The sequence below is a fragment of the Pyrgilauda ruficollis genome, unplaced genomic scaffold (assembly GCF_017590135.1).
Source record: "Pyrgilauda ruficollis isolate IOZ18807 unplaced genomic scaffold, ASM1759013v1 scaffold66, whole genome shotgun sequence".
NCBI classification, from domain to species: Eukaryota; Metazoa; Chordata; class Aves; order Passeriformes; family Passeridae; genus Pyrgilauda; species Pyrgilauda ruficollis.
The window spans coordinates 3,497,326-3,519,379 of record NW_024528377.1 but is presented as its reverse complement, the minus strand read 5'-3'; the positions used below and the strand labels follow the sequence as shown (position 1 = coordinate 3,519,379).

Below are 22,054 nucleotides of genomic sequence, written 5' to 3'. Positions count from 1 at the left end.
ATACCCCAATCACAGTTTTGTGATGGATCCAGACCAAATCTTTACAGACAGACAACTCAAAGATGCACACAGATGCACACATGGGTGAAGCTGGAACTGTGACTTCATTGACTTTGCTTAGATGATGTATGATGCTAAATTTAAAAAACAAAATATTTAATTGGATTGTGTCCAAACCACCCCGTATTGGGTTTGTATGGCAAAGTTGTGGTAGTTGAGGGGCTACAGGGTTTGGGTTTTTTTGAGAAGCTGCCAGAAGCTTCACCCATATCCAGCAGTGCCAACACCAGATGACTCCAAGACAGACCCACCACTGGCTGGGACAGTGACAGCACCTCTGGGCTGGCAGATTTCAGAAGAGGGGAAAAAAAAACCACACAACAGCAAATGTACCTGGAGGGAGGAGTGAGAATAGGTGAGAGCAACAACTCTGCAGATAGCCAGCCCAGTGAGGAAGGAGAGGCAGGAGTGCTGCAGCAGAGATTCCTTTGCAGCCTTTGGTGAAAATCATGGAAAGCTACAGGGATGCAGAGATGTACCCACAGCCCGTGGTGGGTGCTGGAGCAGCCCAAAGGGGCTGTGACCCTGTGGGAAGCCTGTGCTGGAGGAGCAGTGTCCTGGCAGGACCTAGGACTCCATGGAGAGGAGCTGGAGCAGGTTTCCTGGCAGGATGTTTGACCCCATACAGGACCATGCTGGACCAGTGTGTTCCTGAAGGACTGCATCCCATGGGAGGAACCCGTGCTGGAGATGGGGCAGAATGTGAGGAGTGATCCCTCTGAGGAAGAGGAAGCAGCAAAGATGATGTGTGGTGAACTGACCAGAGGCCCCACTCCCTGTTCTGCTATGCCATTGTCAGGGAGGAGGTAGAGAAAGTTTGTTTTTGTACACATTTCCTAGATTTCACCTGTCAGAGCTGAAATTGTACACTGTCTGTAAATGTGCATGCAACTAGAGATGCAATGTCTTTGCCCAGCACACTTAAAAACTTCATAGGTTCAACATGTTTCACTGCTATTGGAAATTTCAGAGGTCCAAAATGTCTAACTCAGCATTCCTTTACTTTTTAGATATTTTCATTTTGTGAAGCCATGGTGATTAGCACAGCTGAGGCCCCACATCTCGGGGCCATATGGTAAGAGCTGTAGCCCAGTTACCCTGATTTAAAGCCAGTCCACATCCAATGTATGTGGATTCACTTGAAGGACCAGGACTGGATCAGGCAAAGCAAATAAAATGGAGTACATAATTAAGAGAAGGATGTATTAAATGAGACCCTACAGGTATTTTCCATCTCCAACAGCTAAGACTCAATCCCCTTTTCCCCCCAATAAGATCTGAGGCGATAAAAAAATCTCCCAAGACCTCCCTCTTTCGCTAATGTCCAAAATGGTCTTTGTTTGCGTAGAAACAACGTAGGAAAGATATAAAAATAGGTTTAAATTAGCATATTGCCAAATTGGTCTACTGTAACAAGTGCTTTGAAGTCTGGCATGCTGACTGATTCCCCACAGGAAGTTGAGTACTCTGAAAACAATTAAGAACAAAAAAGGGGCGGGGGGAGGAGAGAGGGAGCAGGCAAGTACAGTAGTTAAATTAAGCAAAGTGAGCCTTGGAATAGTCAAGGGACTAAACAAGCCATCAAATCACTTAATAACAGCTCTTCTTTAGCAGTGGAGATAGAAAACACCGAGTGGATTTTTAGAAGCAGAGACATTAAGGTTTGAAAAAGCAGAATGACAGAAGTTTAAATTAAATAAATGAAAATTACTTCAGAATATAATAGAAGGTAATAAGGCACCAAAACTGCCAGTAGTTTAGTAGCTAATCCTGTGCTCTAAAATTGATCCTAATGTAAAAGCATTGTGCAATTTAAAAATAATGAACATAATAATCCCTGCCATTTTACATAATAAATAAATCTTAACTATGCTTCCCGTTTGTATAAAGCCTTGTGAAACGATGGTTTTGTGTGCTAAAAAAATCCAAATGTTTGTTTCACAAGGATATTATAGTGATGCAGTGAAATATGTTTTGAGGGAGAAGGTTAAAATATATTTTACAGGCAGTACTGAGTAAACATAACTATATCTGAAAAACCACACATGCCACAAAAAGACAGACCTCTCAGATTTTACTGTAAACATTTTACACTGTGGAATACCTTCTCTATAGCATTTTGTCTACGCTGAAATGCACAATCACCTACTGAAAGGTGGTTTCTGAAAGGTTTTTTTTTATTATTATCATTAATGTTATAGAAGCGTGCAGGGGAACTGCTGTATAATCAGGAATATTATCTGTCCCAAAGACCCTGGGATTTTTTAAAAACTTTGGCAATTAACTGTTGACAACAAGACTTCAGTAATTAATGCTTCTGGTTGCCAATGGAAGTGTGGAGACCCCACTCTCAGGGAGGTTCAAGGCTGGGCTGGAGAGGCCCTGAACCGGCTCACACAATTCCTGCTTCGCTGCCTGGCAGCTCAGAGCCCGTTCATTTTGGGAGAACTCCCAACACTGGGCTTGTAGGACAAGGCAGGAGACCCATGCTGACCTCAACAGCCCCAAGAATCACCTTTATTGTACAGGAGCTGTTCCCTGAGAATGTGCTATCACAGATGCTGCTATAGAAGATCAGTGAGCATTATCCTGTCAGAATAGCAGCTTTGAGGAATTCCAGCTGCCTTGAATACTGATTCGTGGTGCTGCACTCCCAAATTTAGCAACCAAGGAAAAGCTGGAGAGCTTGACACCGACATTCACACTTCTGGCCAGAGGAACATGGCTAGGAAAGAATAACTGGAAGTGGGAGAGCTACAGAACTCGCTCAAAAGGGATTTTTGCACAAGCCTAACCATATTTCAGTTCTTCTTTGGACTCTGTAATCCCTACATAGACTGGAAAACAGCAATATTATGAAATAAAGGAAAACTAAGTCGTTATTATTAAGCTTCTCTGTAAGTAAAACAACAGTCCAGAAAAGCCAAGTAAGAGGGAATCCTATTTAAGGGGAGGCTGGGAAAGATTGTGGAGATGAAATTTTGTCTTATGGATGAGACTCCACTCAGATGCTTTTTTGGTCCCCTATATGTCAAGAGTCTTCTTCATTTTGAAAAGCATTATCCAACTTTCACATCTTACCTCAAGACTTCCTGGTCATCTTGGGACATTTTTGTCAAGTTCTCAGGGTCCTGTCACAGACAGTCACCAGGTGAGGAGAGGGGAGCAGGGAGTGAGCTGTGCTTCTGGGAGATTTGGGCAGGAGGGCTGAGAACAAAGTACCCAACAGACTTGCACTGCTCAGGTCAAAAGCCACCACATAAATCTGACCATGTCCCCTCCAAGCTTAAAAATCAGCTCAGATAGAATTTAGTATGAACCATCAGCATTTGCTACCATTAATAGCATTGATTGTTCTCACCTTTTTGTTACTTCCTCTTCTTTTTTAATGTTATGTATCATTCTTTTATATTATGTATGATTCTTTTATATTATGTATTAATATTACAGTACCACCTATAGCAACAAATTAAAATTGCAGCTTCCACCAGGAACATGGTCCTGTTTCAGAAGGTTCTGTACCAATCTCAATGTTAATAAGACACAGTCACTTGCTCAAAACTCCCAAAAGGAAGGTGACAGAAACAAAATCAAAGCAAAAAGAAGTGGCCCGGCTTGTGTCACACAATAAAAGTAGAAAAAGTTTCCTAATTCCAAATCCAAGTTATCAGATTGCTTTACATTTTCTTTGGCACTTTGCCTTTATATCTCTTCTTATCTTGAACCTGAACATTTATTCTTATTTGTGAGTGTGTGTGATACACAACTCAGCCATGTGAACAGGCAATTTCAGGAGTTAGCATTTGTTTAAGCATTAATTATTTCATTGATAGAAGTCTGGAGACTGGAAACAGAAGCACAGAGCTGTTACCTGACTTGGTCAAAAATAAAATTGGGATAGGATACAGGCCTTTTGGTGCTGCAGTTATAAAACCTTGAGGTTTTATGAGCAGAAGCAAGTAACTGCTGCTTTTGGTCAGAGCTACCTGTAAGCTGATTCTCACAGCATCGAGGTCCTGCTAATAAAACATCTCTGCCATCATTTGGTACCTCCCCAATATGACTACACAAAACAGATCCATGTGCAGGCCAAATGATCCTACAGGCCTGCAAAGGAGCTTCAAGAACCCACTGGCTAAAATTTCTTCATTCACTAAAGTCAGTTATTGTCCTGCCAAGGTAAAAAAAAGGTTTTGTTTTGTAGTATCACTGAAGCTTTAACAATTGGTCCAAAATGCAGCCATGTAGTCACCCAGTTCTGGAGGACTTTCTTTCTGGGCACCAAAGGCAGGGATTCCTTTTTTTCTGGGTCTACACCAAAGCACCTGATTGATGTAAGGTTGGCCCAGAATCCCTGGGTACCCACTGAAGACAGACAGGTGCAGATGGCAACTGGGATCTTGGGTGAGGTAAGGGAAGTGGACTGAATCCAAGCCTCAATCTGCCTTTGATTGGGAAAACTTAACTTCTAATGTTCCAATGTTGCCCTCAGGGGAGGGGATCCATCTGGGGGAAGTATTATGCAACAGGTTGGGTTGTAAATGTGTGCTGAGCACTCTCCTCCCTCTGCAGACAAGACCTTTACTGAAATGAGAATAATTGAATTTTTGGTTCACTAGCAAGAACAGCTCTTTTCTGTATTGTTTCTGACTGTTTTTTTTTTTTTTTTTTTTTTTTTTTCCCCCAAAAAAAAAAAAAAAAAAAAAAAAAAAAGAAAAATCAAACAAGTTTCACTTTGCATTCATTCCTGGTCAGCACTAAACATTTTTCTAGGTAGCAAGCATAATATAGGAGATTTTAAATGCTTTCTTTGAAAGTAGAAAAACATATCTTTTAAGCAGTCAAGCGTTATCTGTGAGAATTAAAAATATCTGTTCCATGTGTTCAAGTCCCAAGTAAAGCAATATTAAGTATGTAGAAGAAAGTTCAGGTAGGAAGAGCAAATGATTAAAATAAAAGTCCCTTGGGTCAAAATGCAAGTGCAGTGGACATAGATAAAATACCAGGGAAAGCAGATGAAATACAAACAGGATGTGCTGTGGTGTCCAAATGAGACACATTACTAAAAAAAGTATTACATCATTAACCACTCCATCAACCTCCTCTGCCAGGGCTGCTGTGGACTTTGTGTTGGCCACACCTTGGAGAATATGAGAATCTCAGATCACTCTCTGGTATGTTTGCTTGTCTCACTTTAATACTTCAAGTTTGAGCATGAATTTTGTCTCTCCTCTGTTTTGAAGAGAAACAGCAGTTAAATTAGCAGTTGAAAAATTATTTCAGCTGTGTCACAGTGCTGTCAGTGCATGACTGAGTAGTTGCTGTCTTCTGCATTGATAACCCTGGTCTTCAGAGGGTGTGATATGCTCTGTCCACAGGTTGTATTGCAAAATCCATCCATTGGAAAAATATTAAAATGTCATTTTTTACAAAATAAAATATTTTGATTTCTCAAATCAGAGAAATGTAATTACTTTTTTAAAAAAAATGCTTTAAAACTATGTTTTAAAATGTTTATTCAGATCTAACAAACTGCATTCAGTTTCTAAAATTACTGTTGTTAGAGGTTGCCATAAAAGCCACTCAGTTTGTCTGTCCTACAGCAGAGTTCATTCCATGCAAATTTTCAGACAAAATTTTTAGCAACTGAAAGAGCTAAAGGAAAAACACCTTTTGTTCCCACGTTGTGAAACACACACAGCAAATGTGGATTATTTACTTTGTGTGCCTTGGGTTTGGTCACATCCACTCTCTCCTTTCCACATCAGTGAAGTTGTTTGCTTTCACACACGCACAGAAAAAAAAAAAGGCGCCAACAAGAATGAGGAAAACACGATACCCTTGATTGCAATCCCACAGAAACTGGAGAAAGGACTTGGGGACGTGTCCCCTTAGCCTGTTTGTTTTTAATTGACCAGATTTCAAGTTGACAGTGGCCCTTTTAGCAGCGCGCAGAACAAAAACAGCACCACATGGCCAGCAGGGTCTGTTTTAAAGTGGTGCTCTCTCACGTCCCCTGCTGAGGATTGCACCATATGAGCCATCAGTAATGCCAAGTCAAAGGCCAAGCATCAATAAAGCTCTTGCTGGGATCAAGAATATGTAAACAATGGAGCAGCCACTTCTGGGAGTGGTTACAGCAGAGGTAAGGCTGAAGTTAGGTGGCATCTAGCTTTTTTTCCTCTGAAATTTTACAAAATACAGTATTTTCTTTGGACACTGCTGCTGGCAGTAAGTATTTTAGTTCAGGCTGTATTCTGCACATACTAAAATGAATGGAACATGATAGAGAGTATTCGTCTGGGTACAAAGCCTGTGAGAGTCAGTGGGAACAGTTCTGCTCAATTCACTGGCTGCTGAATTAGGTCTGTAGTCAATAAGTTGTATCCAGATATCATAGCAATGACAACTGGATAATCTACACACAGTGTCCTCTGTCATTAAACACACTCATAAAAGTACACTTGTATTTAGTGCACTTGAACACATCAGGAGTAACGTTCTCTTCACTGATGTACACGTACCTGGAATTAAATATTCTTAAAATGGAAGTTCACTGAGAACAGGATGTTATTTCGGAAGGAAAAGACCTACAGAATTTCACAGGGATTGCTGCTTTACTTGGTCCTTCTGCCATTCCTGCTATAGGATGGATTACGTTTCCTGTGGGAAGGATTCATTGATGTATATCCCGAAACAGTTTTCTTAAATCCTGCTGGCTTGTTTTGGAGGGTGGGTTCCTCCATAATTCATGCACCTTCAAGATTTAACTGGACAAACTAAAGAAATAATATAAACCCCGCTTGCAAGGACATTACTTCTCTGACCTTAACCAACTCTTTGTTGCCATCTGTCCCTGTACATGGCTCATCCCATTCTGCCACATTACCATTGACAAGGACACATAAAGCCACAAAAGGAGTTGATGGGCATTCACTCCAGAGCATTTAGCTACCTTGCTCCATGCTCCTGAGATCTAACTGTGCCTTTTGACAGCTCTCCAAGCACATTTCCCCATTTCTAGAATGAAACTGAACCTTTGCACTTTATTATTATTATTATTATTATTGTTCTCTTTCAGCAAAAAGGTAATTGGGCATGAAAAGTTCAAATCCATTAAATAAAAACTCAATTTAAAATATTTTCCATCCACCAAGCAAGCTCCTATTCATTATGCTGACACTGTACTCCACCTCTGTGCCAAGTGGATCACTCAAAGATGCCCCCCACCACTTCCCTGGCATTTTGTGTGACAAGTAAATCTGCTGTGCACACATTGCTTTATAGGGCATCCCAGTTTTTTCAAATACAAGCAACATTTTTTACAGCACCTTTAAATTCCTAAGTGGAATTTTGTAACTATCAAGGTAATACGAAGTCAACTGTCTGTGCTGAGTCTCTCCTCTGGATATTGTGGCAGACACAGCTTCTGAGTTTTATTTCTGCTCCTTTACTCACTTCAAGTTTTTGAACAGCCTCAGTCCTATTCAGTTTACTGGTAAATACAAATAAAACAAAAACAATAGCAGGCAATTAAAATAAAAATTGCATCGTTCTCTGGGAACCACAGTAGAAGAATTCAGATGTTGCATTTACCTGGTGCCTTGTTAATTTTGAAAAGCAAAACAATACAAAACATTCTAATGTTTCAGCCACAGGTTACATATTCTCTTTTCACAAAGGTCACTTTTTCCATAAAGTATTTTTAGTGCAATTTTACCATACAGAGACACTCTTTTGTCTTAATATCTATTATAAATGTCTTCTTTAAATCTAGCAAAATATTTTCCCCTTACAACTTAATCTGCCGGAGATGCAGAGCACAGCTACTTTATTCTTCACAGGTCGAGTCCTGAAATCTAATAAAAAAAGCCAAAGAGGGACATCTAGTGGTACCAGGGACAAAATTAAGAATGAGAGAGGAAACAAAAACCTACTGCCATGCCTATGGATCTGAGATAACTGCTGGTTTCTCATCGGGAACAAGGAAAGCTTGAAGGGAAGATAGAAATAACAGAAAGGAAAAAATCTGGTTATTTTATTATTTTCTAACACATTGCCACTTGCAGTGGGAATAACTGAGTCTGATTTGTATGAAGAATGCTGGATTCCTCTAAATGAACTGAAATCTAAATGAAAGTGCCATCATCAAACAATGCTGCCACCGAATCCCAGATTCAAAAAAGAAACTGTATCCTGGCTTTCACTTGCAAAATAATCCCCAGGAAAACCAAGAGGACCTGCAGAACTAATTTCACTGACCTTGAAGGTAGCTACATCAAACTCCACCCAAGGGCTGAGCATCAAAACAAATTTCAGCCTGGCAAAACTTCTGAACGCTCACCCAATGAGCCAATGATAAAATTCAGTGTTTGTCACTTATATTAGCAGTGAATATGTCATTATAATCACCACGGAGTACTCATGCAGAATTAGTGCAATAAGCCATCTGTCAGCTAACGAGGCAGAGCAGCACCACTGGAACCCTCCCCAGCTGAAGACAAGGAGAGATCAACAGCAAACCCCAAATTGCTTGAGAGACAACAAAACCCCATGAGATACACGGTCCCAACCAACTTTAGTACCAGAATGTTCACAACAAACTGACTGATGTGAAAACACCCTTCAAGAGCACAGAAGGAACTCTCACATGATGAGTATGGGTGCTGCCAGCCCTGCTCTCTGAGAAATGCAGATGGACTACCTGGTCTGATGTGAAGAAATCCCATTGTAAACAACTTTCCACTGTATAGTTGCCAGTATTAAATAGATGAGGCAGTCATGCACACTTAGAACATAACTGCAGGCTCTTTAAGTAAAATTGAGGTTTTAGCGTCACTTTCTATCAGAAGAGGAAGCAGATCAAGTTCTACCTTTATAGCAATTATTTGGGTCTCTTAGATACTTAGAGATTAAGAATTTTAAACCTACCTTGAGCATTTCTGTAGCAATCCACATGCATTAATCCCTACAGCTCCCACAGTGAGGTTTAAAGAGATGAAGCTCAGAAATTCTTCCAAGAAATGTGGGACAACCTCCAGAGCAGACACCTTTCTGCCCAGCTCCCAAACTCACCCTTCTGAAGGTCCTTTCTGGTTTCCATGAAAGCATTGTAGTGAAAAGGAATTGTTTTATGCAAATTTGAAAGCAAGTGCCATATAAGACTTTCCAGGCAAAAAGGAAATAATAATCCTTTCCCTGTTGTAGGTGTGATGTCATTTTGGGGGCAGTTTTTTAGTTACACAATGTCAAGAGCCATCTCCCACTGCAGTGGTCTGTGCAGCACAGGTGCCTCAAGGCAACTGATTAAACAGAATTAGCTACACATGGGTCTTCTCCATGCTGATCTGAGTTTTTTATAATCCTCTTTGGAGATATTTCATGACTGGATACACAAAGAAAAACATTCTGGAAAATGAATTTGTTTTAAAGAGATAGTAAAGCAATTTTATAAAGCAGAAAGATACCTGCCTCTCTTACCACACTTCATCTACCAGTCTTCACCCAGTTTGTTCCTGGATGCTGTTCTGAGCTATCATTTCCTTCCTTTCAGTTCTCTCTTCTCTTTTTTCTCCTCATTTTTTCTATAGGACTGACACTACCTTCTGAATTTATTCCCCCTCACTGGACAAGCAGTACCCATGAGACAGTCTCCTTTTTTGTCTCTTTTTTTCTTTTTTTTGGTAGCAAAAAGACAAGTTCCTTGGAACTTCCTCTTCTTAAGCTCTCTCCAAGTTCTCCCACATATCAGAACAAAAAATAAAAGAATGATGCTGTCAGTGGTGATGCACACCAGGGCCTACCAGCAAAGAGTAAAAGCATTACATTTACACCTGGTAAAAGCAGTCAGTTGTGGAGATTGTATGGTACTGCTAAATTGGAGCAGAGTGCTTTGTAGGAGGAAAACCCACGATTAAAATATTTCATCTTCCACCTTGCACTGCAGTAATGTAATAAGAACTGCCTTGATTAAAATCACCAAAACCAGAAAAAAACACCAAAAAACCCACAAAAACAACAAACAGAGCCAACAAAAACAAACGATCTTGTGTTTAAAGCCCAAGTTTAGTGTACATATACACCAGAGAGAACCAATGTCCCAGAAAAGTGAATCAATGCCTGTTTTCCAAAGTCTCTGAATGAGGATCACACACCTTTCTGGAAGTCATGCTGTGACTGAACTAACCTCAGCAGAAGGGCAGCCATTCCATGGCTTCCTTTCCACTAGAGGTCAGGCTGAAGGAGCTAATGATCTATTTTAGCCTTCAGAATCTAGGAGTGGGAGTCACTGACCAAGATTTGGAAGCCTGAATATCACTTAAAGTGAATCACAAAGAGGTGTTAGATTTCTAAGTGTCCAACAGCCAGAGATATTTAATCATGAGAGTGTTTTAGCACACGTCAATACAACCTTTCAGAGAACACTTGGTGCCATCTCAGTTGGCAGGACATCATTTGGAAAAGAGAAAAGTTCTTCTTAATCTTCAACCTTGAAATGAAAACTCCATTAGATTGAATAATGACAGACAACACTTTAAAAACGGTACTTTACAAGTTCTGCTTTTTATTTTTTGCTCTTAGAAAAGATATACATTGCAAGCATTTTCCATGAAAAATCTAGATGGAATTTGTTTCTGTAAATAACTAGGAATAGACACAGCTAAGCAATAATCAGCTTCAGGTAAAGAGAAGTTTTCCAAACCCCAAAGTGATTTAAGAACCCAGGCTTTTCTTCTGTATTTTGATGACAAGCAATTCTATCACTTATAGAAGCATTGACCCAGCTTCTTGAAATAAATACCTTGAAGGCGGTGAAGCTCAGACACACACTCGTTTCTGAAAATTCCAGGAAATGTTTAATGTATCATTTATAGTTTTAAACACATTCTTCGTTGTGACAGGACAAAAAGTCATGATCAAACGGCGAGTCCTAGCTCAGAGCTCTTCACCAGTCATCATCTCTCCCAACAATTCAGTGCCTTCAGTGCATGTGTCTGCAGCCAGGAAAACCAGCACAAAGTCATTTTGCCCAAAGGCTTTTAAGCAGTTACCCACACAAACGAAAATTAAACTGAGGAATTGCTCAGGTTTACATTTCTGAAGACAAAGCAGCCCATGAAATTCCCTCAGAGATGAACTCAGCTAACCAGGTTCTGTCAGCTGGCATTTTGAGGTGCTCCATGGTCAACTGTTAAGAGCCACTTCAAAGATACACAACATACCTGGGAGAAGAACACAAAATGCCAGGAATAATGAGCAGAGAAAAGAAACCCTGTAGTTCCTCCAGTTGCCCAAGACTGGAGGTGAGAATAAGGGGCATAATAAACAGAAATGAAGCATAGAAGCTGGTGGTTTGACCTCTTTTTCCATGGCTGCCATGGAGCAGCCCTTTCTGTACTTTCACCAGGTCAAAGGGAGCACACCTGCTGATAACAGTCAGTTGTTTCATCAGTTACAGGTTACTTCATTCCATGATTTTGCAAGAGGACCTGATACTGGCAGTCTGAAATCCACGTGCATGTTCTTAAAGGTGAAAATTCAGTTTAGCCGAGCAATAAATTCAACTAACGCACCCTTCCTCCTTTGCTAGCTCTCCTGAAATACGCTAACCTATCAAAAATTTACAGCTGTACAACAGGCACAGTGCACCTCTACAGGGCAGGGAGCAGAGAAATGCAAGAGCTGTGTGACAAGGACCACACCAACAGAGTTTATGTGGAGCTGGCAGTCGGCGTTTGACGGAATCTGGTGAGGCACATTTCCCAGATTGAGCACGTACCCCGCCCAGATGCACAGATGGTATTTGTGGGAGCAAAGGAAAATAAAATATAGGTTTAAAATAAATGCAAGAGAAACACAGAATAATATTGAATCACTCTAGGTATTTCTAAGGGTTTCCAGTTATCTTTTCTACTTCTCAGCACATACGAGTGTATGTTCTGGGCTTTGCAACCACTGAGCAAATGGAAGGGATTTGAAACCAGTTTCGTTTCAAATATAAGATCACAAAATTAAAGACGGTCTCCAGGAATGAGATTTCTGTACAGAAGCTTGATGCAAAAGGAGCTGAAAATGCTGCTCCTGCATATGCCTGGCATTGACAACCAGGCTTGTCTGAAGAGCCTTTTCCATGCTGAAGGAGAGGACTTGCTCTGCTGCTGAATTTCAAACAGGGCCCTTGCACAGTGGCTGCATTCCCCTTGTTTGACATGGATGCAAAGACACACAGCTGGGAGGAAGAGCAAGCCATGAAGTAGTGAGGAAATAGAGTTTGTGATGCTGTTATGATGATATTAGGAAGCCAGAGTAGCCACAGACTGATGAGAGCTGGCAGGCTGACTGTGACCAGGACTGGTTTGGGACACAGCTCCAGGCTGCAGCCTTGCTTCTTCACCCTCCATCACTGCTCCTTCTCAAACCAGAAGAGCTGGCCTCTGTTACAATACCATCCAAGGTAGCTGCTCTCATGATCCCATAAAACCTAGCAGAGGAAGAAGGAAGAGGAGGAAAACAGCACAGGTTGGAAGTGGTGGAGAGAGGTGTGGGAAGAAACACAAAAGCCCATGTTTCCTGTTGGAGGCTCTGCTAACCCAGAGGTGCTGATGTGTGCTTACTCTGCCATGGCAGCAGCGGAAGCTCCCCAGTGTTCAACTTTTAATCATCATTTCCTCTCATCCTCCTTCTAGAGGATCCAGTTCTTTGTTATTTTGCTCATTAGTTAGATTTAACTTCTGGTAAATCAGTGTTAACTTCTTGATTTCAAGTTCCATCCTCTCTTCTTTAGTAGACATGATTCAACACTACACTTAAATTGCAATAAAAACACTCTTTCTTTGGATTAAACCAGTCTCTGAATTCTTCCCCATTCCTCCTGCCACCCTTCTGAGTTGCAGCCTAACACAACACTGCTCCAACCTCCATCTCACAACTGTGGGTAGGTAGGAAAGCCCTCCAGTGTTATTTCTTGCACTACTACAACTACTGCTCCCATGCAAAAGCAGAACAAAATCTTTGATATGTGGAAGCAGAGAACTCTTCATCTCCTCCCTGGAACATCCCTTAGGGACACAGCTTCTGTGACTTGCTCTGACTTCTGCCATTTAAAACTTCTCAATGACCAGCACAGTGCATATAAAGATCTTTCTGGGTCACTTGAAATCTCCTGCTATTATTGAAGCCAGAGCTACTAACAAACCCCAAAATAACCAACCAAACAAAAAGAAGCCGAGGAAAAGTCTTTAAAGAATGTATTTCAAATTAACACATCATAGAAAAGATGTAAGCAAAGAGCAAAACTTCCCATCAGAAACACATTTATGACAGTATGACACACAAACTAATTCTGTATGTACATCTGGATTACTTGATAGCTACATTTGCAAGTGTCACTCATTTTATGCTGAATTTATTCAAAAATGAAAAAAAAAAAATCCTCTACCAAGGGTCTACACTTTAGATGTACACAAAACCTACATTTGCAGGAACTCCAGCAAAAATAGTTACTTAAATTTTTTACCAGTGTCTCCAAACAGTATTTAGCACAAATACTTTCTCTCTTTTTAATCTACTCAACTGAAAGAAATGGAGCTGCAACGCTTTAGGTTTTTTAATCCCAAAGTGGATTATACAAACATTTTCATCAAAGATTTTTTTTACAACAAGACTAGCATTACTGGTTATATCTTATTATTAAGGTAAGCTTTCTTCAAAGAACTGTATGATTGGAATCTCTTCCTGATACATAGTGACATGCTATTTGCTGGCTGCAGTGAGAAGAGTCAAAATGAAAACAAAAATACAAACAGGCTTTTTTTTTAATCTTGTCTTTATTGATTTAGACTTCAGAGCTACAGCCAAAAATAGTGCATCTGTAGAAAATTATCAAACACTCTATCAATACAGCATCATGGCATGTTTAGAATTGTAAGCACTTGAGAAATCACAAAGGGAACATCCAATCTAGTATTTGGCAGTGCAACCCATGCACAGGGAATACAGGGAGAAGGATTCTTTTTCCTCCAAAAAAGAAACACTTCTGAACAGGAACAAAAAAGCCTTTGTTCAAAAGAAGAAATCCAGTTACCACGGAAGGCTCATTGGCTCACTCAAGACATGACCGTACAGTGCTGGAAACTTTGTGTGGAATGTCGGAGGGGACACGGAAGCTACAGCTCTGCTACAGGAGCCACGCTGTCTTCAGGACTTTGTAGGCCATGGAGAAGGTCACTGAGTAGCCAACTGCCCAAGACAAACCTCTGCCAGGCTGGGGAAGAGGGATCAAGTATGCGAAAGTGTGGAGGATCCTAGCCCCTGTGAAGATCCTGAAGTGCAGCAGGGCTGTGGACAGCTCAGGGCCGCTCAGAGCATACAGCAGTCCAATGCCAACAAACGGGACAATATTCTCCAGGTCATTCAGGTGGCCTCTGGAGAAAGAAGCAAAGTTATTTTAAAGTGTTTTATTTTGTTGAGTAAATCACTTCAAGCCTCATTATTTTTCAGCACCTTTAGGGCATGCTACTATTCAACAACTCTTGGCTTCCTCTGAAGAGGGGACCTGATTCAGTGACTGAAACAATTTTGGCATGTTCACCTGACATCACTCTGGTCTCTCCTGCTGCACCCCACATTTTTAAGCTTCTGATCTTCTGTGAGAAAGGGTATTTTTTCCCCAGGATCTTGGTAACACTAAAGACTTACATGAGGTGTCTGAGTGCACCTAGCTGTGCAAGAATGCAAAGTCAAGGAAGAAAATAGGTAGCTGTTTTCTTGGAGCCTCTCAATTAACATCAATTAACTGGAGGACTGTGACTGAAGCTATTCCAGTTCATGGCCTTAGACGGACTATTCTAATCCCATAAATCCAGTTTGTGGTGTCCATAAAGAAAATATGAAATATCCTACATAGGAACTGCTATGTTCATCAAATGTTCATGAAGTTCCATCATCTTGAAGAAGGTTATTTTTGAACATCTAGCAGGTGTGACAGTTACGCTTTTCGTTCATTTTCTTCACTTTGAGCACTAAAATAGCTGAAAAAAGGTTTGAAATTTTGAAACCATAATTTACTAAAAATGTGTTGAGACTGAACTCATATATCTTGAAGTGTTCTTTCACACCCCTTCCTAAACCTTCCCAGCTCCCTTCACCTCTTTAGATAAATTGCACTTCCAGCCTAATTTACTGATTGAAACAACGTCTAAACCTTACTAATGATGGCAAATTTCAGAGCCAACTGGAATCAGGTCATGGCACTGTCTTGCAGCTGCTTTTAGAATATATTTATAATTACAAGGAAACATATCTCTCCAGATTTTTTATTCTCATTCCCCATAAAAGTATTCTGAAGAAAGTAATCTTTTTTCTTGAAAAAAAAAAATCTTTTTTCCCCCATAAACTGAACATATTCCAATCACTTATACAAAAGAGAAGCCATGCTAAATTTATGTGGCATTATCTGTTGCCATGAAGCTTGCATAAGAAAATATATTAAACTTCCACTAAGAACCACAGTTGGGAGGAAAATATGGATGCTGCAATACCAACATAGTAACTAGAACCAAGCTTACTTACTAGGTCTGGGGATGTCTGAGAAACTCCAGAAAACAGGATTTGAAAATTTAGTGTTTTAAAAATCTGTTCTGTAAAAATTACTGAGGTGGTTGTCATTTCTCTACCACAACAATTTGAGTAAAATGGGTCATAAAGTTAGTCTTAACTTAATTGGCCTCTTACAATTTACAAAGAGAAAGGAATTACCCCTCAGCATAAAAGTTTCCACTTTTATGTAACACCCATGAAATTAAGCAACAGCTTCCCTGAACTACTCAGGGGCAGAAAAAGAAGAAGCAGAACATCTTCACAGCACACTTAGATTAGGCTCTTCTTTCTGAGATTTTAATCCACAAGAGGCAAATAGAAATAAGCTTTGTGAAGCAAGAGCCATTATTTGCAAGGATGCAGTGTTCTTATAACAGCACTGGTATATATTTTCAGGATCTTCCCTAATGGAGCTTTAAATGAGAAGACTTCACTGACATTGAAGTTTTTGGTATAAAAATAAACTTAGCTTCATCGAGGAAGCATGGAAGGCATTCAATTAAAGCTTTCCTTGTTAGCATGGGTGTATCAAACACCATCCCGAAATTTCAGATTTTGGAAACAGAAAATTTTGCCATGAGCTGCATCAACTTATGGTCATATTTTACAGTGTTCTCACCACTTTGCCCATGCAAACAGGACACTACAAGAGTCAGCTGTTATAACCAGACAGTGGCTTATTGTTTTTAGAATGCACACTGACCATTTGAACGTGGAACGGTTTATTCATTAGTTTAAACTAATTAATGTATTAGATTGCTACATAAAGCACCATAAAACACACACAAGCTTGACAGAGAATGGGGTGAAATTAACTCCTTGATTTAATATTATTCTGTTATTTAAAATAACTTTTTAAGGTTTCTGTGTGTTACCTGCGTACACGTTCAACATCTGGATCAGTCCTCAGGAATTTCTTAGCACTCTCCCCTTTTCCAAACGCTGCTGTATCTTCTGGGTTGACAAATGCCTGTTTCAAACACAAGCACACAAGTGACATTAGCAGCCAAAATGTTTTACCCAGTCAAGGCAGCTTGCTATAAAGGTCACTCTTTTTACCAATGCCTTAATAACCTCACTTAACTTAGCTGAAGTTAAAAGCACAGGGAATAACACAATGTTTGCTGCTTTCTTGAGCCCAGCCTGTACATTTGTGTGCTGACAAATTTATGCAATTAGATAAAGGCTTCTTGTGAGATGGACAAGCCTGCAGCAAAGCCAGTAGGCTGACAGAACATAGGCACCTACAAGGCAGAAGCTCTCAAGTCTCTTTTTCACCATTCCTGACAAATTATCTGAAAGTCCTTTTGGATCCCTTCCTTCTGCAGAAGTCTACACAGCAATAGCATCCAACAGCCCTATTCCCATTCTCATTTATGACCAAGGAAGTGTCTCCCTTTCCTCTTAGATACAAATTCTTACACTGACATGACCCATTATTACCTCAAAATACTGCAAGACACTACTTGAAAACAATTTTGACCAAGGAAGTGTCTCCCTTTCCTCTTAGATACAAATTCTTACAACTTCTGATTCAGGCATGCAGACTCAATGTACAGTTGATTTCTCCCTGCTGGCACATGTAGTAACATATGCATTCTGTGCACTGCTCAGGCTATGTAGATATAAGTCAAGAAAACATTTTGATTTTAGGAGAGCTACATGATTGATTTCCAAGGCAGTCTTGATCCCTATTTGTGAAATATCCTCAGCCTCAGAATTCTAGAGGTGCGTTAACAGTATCACCAACAACATTTTACATTCTCTTGCTTCACTCCTTTCCTGTTTTTCTCTTTCACTACTTTAATATTTAATAGAAAATTAAAATTACTCTTTTTTCTGTTTGCAATATTACTAACACAATGAAACCAAGCCCTCCAAATTACTGAAGGCTCTACTGTCATCTGCATCCACCTGGAGCAGCTCAGCTGGGTTCTCCTGCAACAAGCAGGAACAAAAGGCAGCATTTCAGCAAAAGGACTGCACCAAAATCCTTGAAGCACGGACCATCCTGCAGAAGCAGATCTCACAAAACCAGCCAGATGAGGCCCACTCAGGGCTCTTTCAGCCCAGGACCAAGTGTTTCCTACAGAGGCCATGAGAAGATGCCTAGAGAAGACCAAGATCAGGGCAAGCACAACACATCTCCCATGAGCACTTTCTTCTAAAGTAAATGCAGCTTCTGCATTATTTAGTAAACCTCAGTGGATCTTTCATATTTTTTTTCTAGCCTAAACATCAAACTACAACTTTTCTAATCTTTTCAAATGTTTTCAGATATTTTCGTAACTGAAAATCCAATTTCAGCCTGCCTCTCACTTTAGAAAAACAATGATTTCTTTTCAGATAATGACCTACCCAGTAAAATAATTAGGGAATGCAAAAATCTTTTGAATTATTGGATGAAAGAGCTATAGATGAATAAAAATCTATCCCCTCTTCTAGTCCTTGGTTATTAATGTAATATGGCTGCATATCACACTTTTGTTGCTTTATAAATTGGGTACCCTGGACATGAGATTTCTGCAGAAGACAATGGAAATTACAGTCATGAAAAACCCTTATTTAAAAATAACAGAAATGTTTTAGAAGAGTAGTGTAAGTCAAATGCAAGTACAGTTTAGTCTCATAATTATCTCGTAATTAGGTTAAAAACATTCAGGGAGGAGGAAGAAAATGAACAGCAGCAATATTTGGAAGCTGAAAAGACACAGCTGTGATATCTCTGTATTTCAATAGAAATGTCAGTGTGTTCTCCCAGCCAGTATTTCCAAAAGATTACCTTCCTTGTCATCCTGAAGTATGCTGTTATCAGGCTCATCAGCATCATCTTTAGAAGAACAATGGCTGTGTAAGTAGCGTAAGCCCGGAAGACTTCATTGTCAATTAATTGGGTCGATTTGGCCATTTCTCCCCTTCTCACTGACGACCTCTAAAAAACATTAAAGTTAGTTAAAGCTAACATAATTGCAACACAAAGTTCTGACAACAACACTGTGTTAATAGCCTTGTTTTTTAGCATCACTGCAATGACAGCATGATTTTGCCACCGTGGAAAGTTTCTTTTTAAGCAATTTTCTACCCTTTTTTTTTTTTTCACAATAGCATAATATAATGCCTTAAGCTGATGAATTATAATATTTTGTTTCCATTATAAGTGCTTATTAAACTGTCAAAGTACAAACTACCAAAATATTTAATGTAATTGCAGAAACAATACTTAGTCACAGAAATTAGTACTCTTCTGAAATAACACAAGGATTTAGACCAATTTTAGACCAATTCATTTGAATTAGCAAATTTCCCTAAGCAGTTACCAGGACAGAAGGAGTATGTGACAATACAATGAACTATGAAATGTAAAGAGGAAAATTAGTATTGCCTACCCTTTTTTGTGTGTAAAATGACACAATTATAATTGCACTTCAGCTTTCAAACTAACCAGTATCTTCCTACCCAGCAATAACTTGTGATCAAACCGAGTTGAACATGCATTTTTCCCCTTTGAGACCTTGTTCTTAAAAATTGCTTTTAGCATGACTCACAGGCAAAGATTAAGTTGTAATGACAAAAAGGAGAGGACTATTTCTGCTTTTATCATGGGAGGTTTAAACTAATGAGGTCTCTTTCCAATGAGACTGTACCAAATCCACAATCCTATGGAGGCAGTTACCTTTTATCAACACCACAAAGTTAAGAGGTGCTGAGGAGTGAATGCAGAAAGAAAAAAAAAAAAAGCACAACCCCGTGCACATTCAATTTTTGCTCTGCACAGACTCAGGTTTTTGCCTCACCAAGTGCTTCAACCATGCATTTAGCGACTAGGAATCCATACAACTAGGATGTCTTAGCTTCACTAGAGACCAAAAGAAATGAATTTTTTTTTGTTACAGCCAACTCACCTCCTGTGATACAATTTTAACAATACTAATAAAAATGTTAATATTCACTCGATTACACTTTTAACAACCTCTCATCTCGCTTTCAGCACAGTCAGCTATTGCCAAACAAGGGGAACTTGACGAGCAAAGAGCAGTATGGAAGACTCGCTCTGAAGGCATGTCCTCGGTGAGGAAATGGGCAGGATGGAGGCAAGCAGCTGTTTGCTCAGTGAAAACAAAGCTCGCCTTGCCTGGACCTGCTGTGGTGATGGGATTCTGCTGCCTCTTCTCTCCTTGGGTCACTGGGACCAGCACAGGGTCTTGGACACCTTTCCCCTGGGAAATTAATTCAATGTAACTCTCCCTCCTTTCTCATTACAGTCCAGTTCTGAAGATAAACAGCGACTTGGCGAAGACTTTTCTCAGAAATGGACAGTAACTGCTCCCATTCATTTTAACAACCTTGCTAACATGTTATAACAGGACTGTCCCGCTACTCTTAACTTTGTATCACAGCAAAAAGCACACAGTGTTCCACACAACAAAAATAAAGTAAATCCACCGCGTCGGAGCTTTTCCCCCTAAAGTATGCTGAAAATGCACCCAAGAATGATGCCAAGCCACTGGCATGGGACACTGTTCAGCAGCACTTTCGGAGCCCCGCCACATTTATCCATTTATCCATTTATCCATCTCCCCTGGCTGTCCTCCGAGCTCCCAGAATGCCCGGGACCTGCCTTCAGCACAAAATGGAAGGGCACCGAAAAACCCGGGATTTCGGCGCCAGCGGAAACTGCAAAAACAAACCCCAAGTACGCAAACAGCACGGGGTGTTAAGGGATATGCTCATTACGGTTACAAACAGCCTGATGTACGTGGGTAATAATAATAACAATGGTAATATTAATGGTATGTCTCCGCTCGGAGCAGCGGCCGGGCTCAGACCCTCCCGCCGCCATTCCCACGCGTGTCCCGGGGCCGCGGGCAGCCACGGGCCCACCCGGGCCATTTGTGCGTGTTTCAACCGCGACTTCTCCAAGTCTCGCCGCAGGCTCCGCTCCCAATCCAGCTGCAGATTCCAGATGCCCGGCCCGGCCCCGCGGCCGATGCCGCCTCCCCGGCTCGCCCCGCGGCCCCTCACGCAGCGCTCCCCGCACCCGCGGCGGGTTCGGCCCCGGCCCGGCCCCGCCTCGCCCCGCCGGCCGCGGAGGCGGGTCCCGCCCGGGCCGCCCTCACGGAGCCCGCGGGTTCGGGGCGGGTCAGGCCCGGAACCCGGCAAACCTGGGAGAAAGAGAAGGAAAGGTGTGAGAAGGAGCGAGGAAGAGCTGTCTGAACACCCCTGGGCAGCGGGAAGCCAAAGGCTGTCACCCAGACAGCCAAGTCCTGCGATTGTGCAAATTCCCAGTAGGACTCAAAGCTTACCTAAAGTCTCAGTCCTTCGTCCCCTCCCTTGTTTTGGTGGGCCTTAACTTTTACCAAAGGGCAAGAAAATTAAACTTGTATTGCCAAGCTGCTTGTATTGCCACGCCATCAGCGCTGTTCCAATAGATGTGCATCGTGAAAAGTGAAACAGAAAATTTGCAAAGTGAAACAGAAAATTTGCAAAGGGAAACAGAAAATTAAGGAGCTCTGCAGCTGGGCACAGAGTTCTCCTACAAGTGTGCTACAGTGGGATGAACAGAGGGAATGTGGTGTCCGAGCTTCCCTGTGGTTCTTCAGACACAATTATGCTATCCCCGCAGCACTCCTCTTCAACAGGAGCAATGCTTGTGACTAGGCAGCTCATGATAAGCAAGACTGAAAAAAATTAGACATAAATGTATTCAGCTGCCCAGAAAGGGTTCAAAACTAATCCTAAAGATGTGTACACCGCAGGAAAGGGATACAGTTTTTAAAGCTGCGTTCTTATGAGAAAATCTCTACTGTTAGGTACATATATTCACTGCTCGCTGATGTTGCTTCTGTGCTTCATGTCATGTCCTGTCAAATTCCTTCTTAAAATCATAAACCACAGTAAAACTCATTTGAGCCAGAGCTCAAATTTTAAAAATTTTGTTAACATGTTATAACAGAACTGTCCTGCTAGTCTTGACTTTATATCACAGTTCTGTAGTATCAGAACTGTTTTGAAATGCTGGTAGGAGTTGGGTTCAACAACCTCTGTTCTCACTAAGAACATGGCAAATAGTGTTTCTGCTGAAATCAACCAAAAAACTCACAGGAGTGTGGGTCCATCCCAGGGAATGGATTTATTTCAAAAACATGGAAGAATTTCTGCAGCTCATGCCTTAGTTCAAGGCAGGAATTGTGTCTTCATAGTTTTTTTACCACGCCTAACGCATCTCATGATCACATGGTGTGACTGAAATAAAACTGTAATTATCTTCTCTTGCCACCTTTTTGTTTGTTTGGCATTCTAATCCTTACCCGCAGCCAGTTTAAAAAGCAGATAAACCTATTAAGTTAACAGTAAAACTAAACACACATTATTACACTTGAGAAGAAAAGCTGGTAAT

The 22,054-nt window shown here is 40.8% G+C and overlaps 1 protein-coding gene across 1 annotated transcript; it reads right to left on the bottom strand.

Moving 5' to 3' along the window:
• Nucleotides 1-13,867: 13,867 nt before the first annotated feature.
• MGST1 (microsomal glutathione S-transferase 1) lies at nucleotides 13,868-18,589 on the bottom strand. The gene is made up of 3 exons (XM_041484529.1): nucleotides 18,440-18,589; nucleotides 16,533-16,627; nucleotides 13,868-14,483 (listed from the first exon to the last, which is right to left on the bottom strand). Exons 1-3 carry the CDS (start codon nucleotides 18,563-18,565, stop codon nucleotides 14,237-14,239), a joined length of 468 nt encoding a protein of 155 aa, XP_041340463.1. The 5' UTR covers nucleotides 18,566-18,589; the 3' UTR covers nucleotides 13,868-14,236.
• Nucleotides 18,590-22,054: the final 3,465 nt, after the last annotated feature.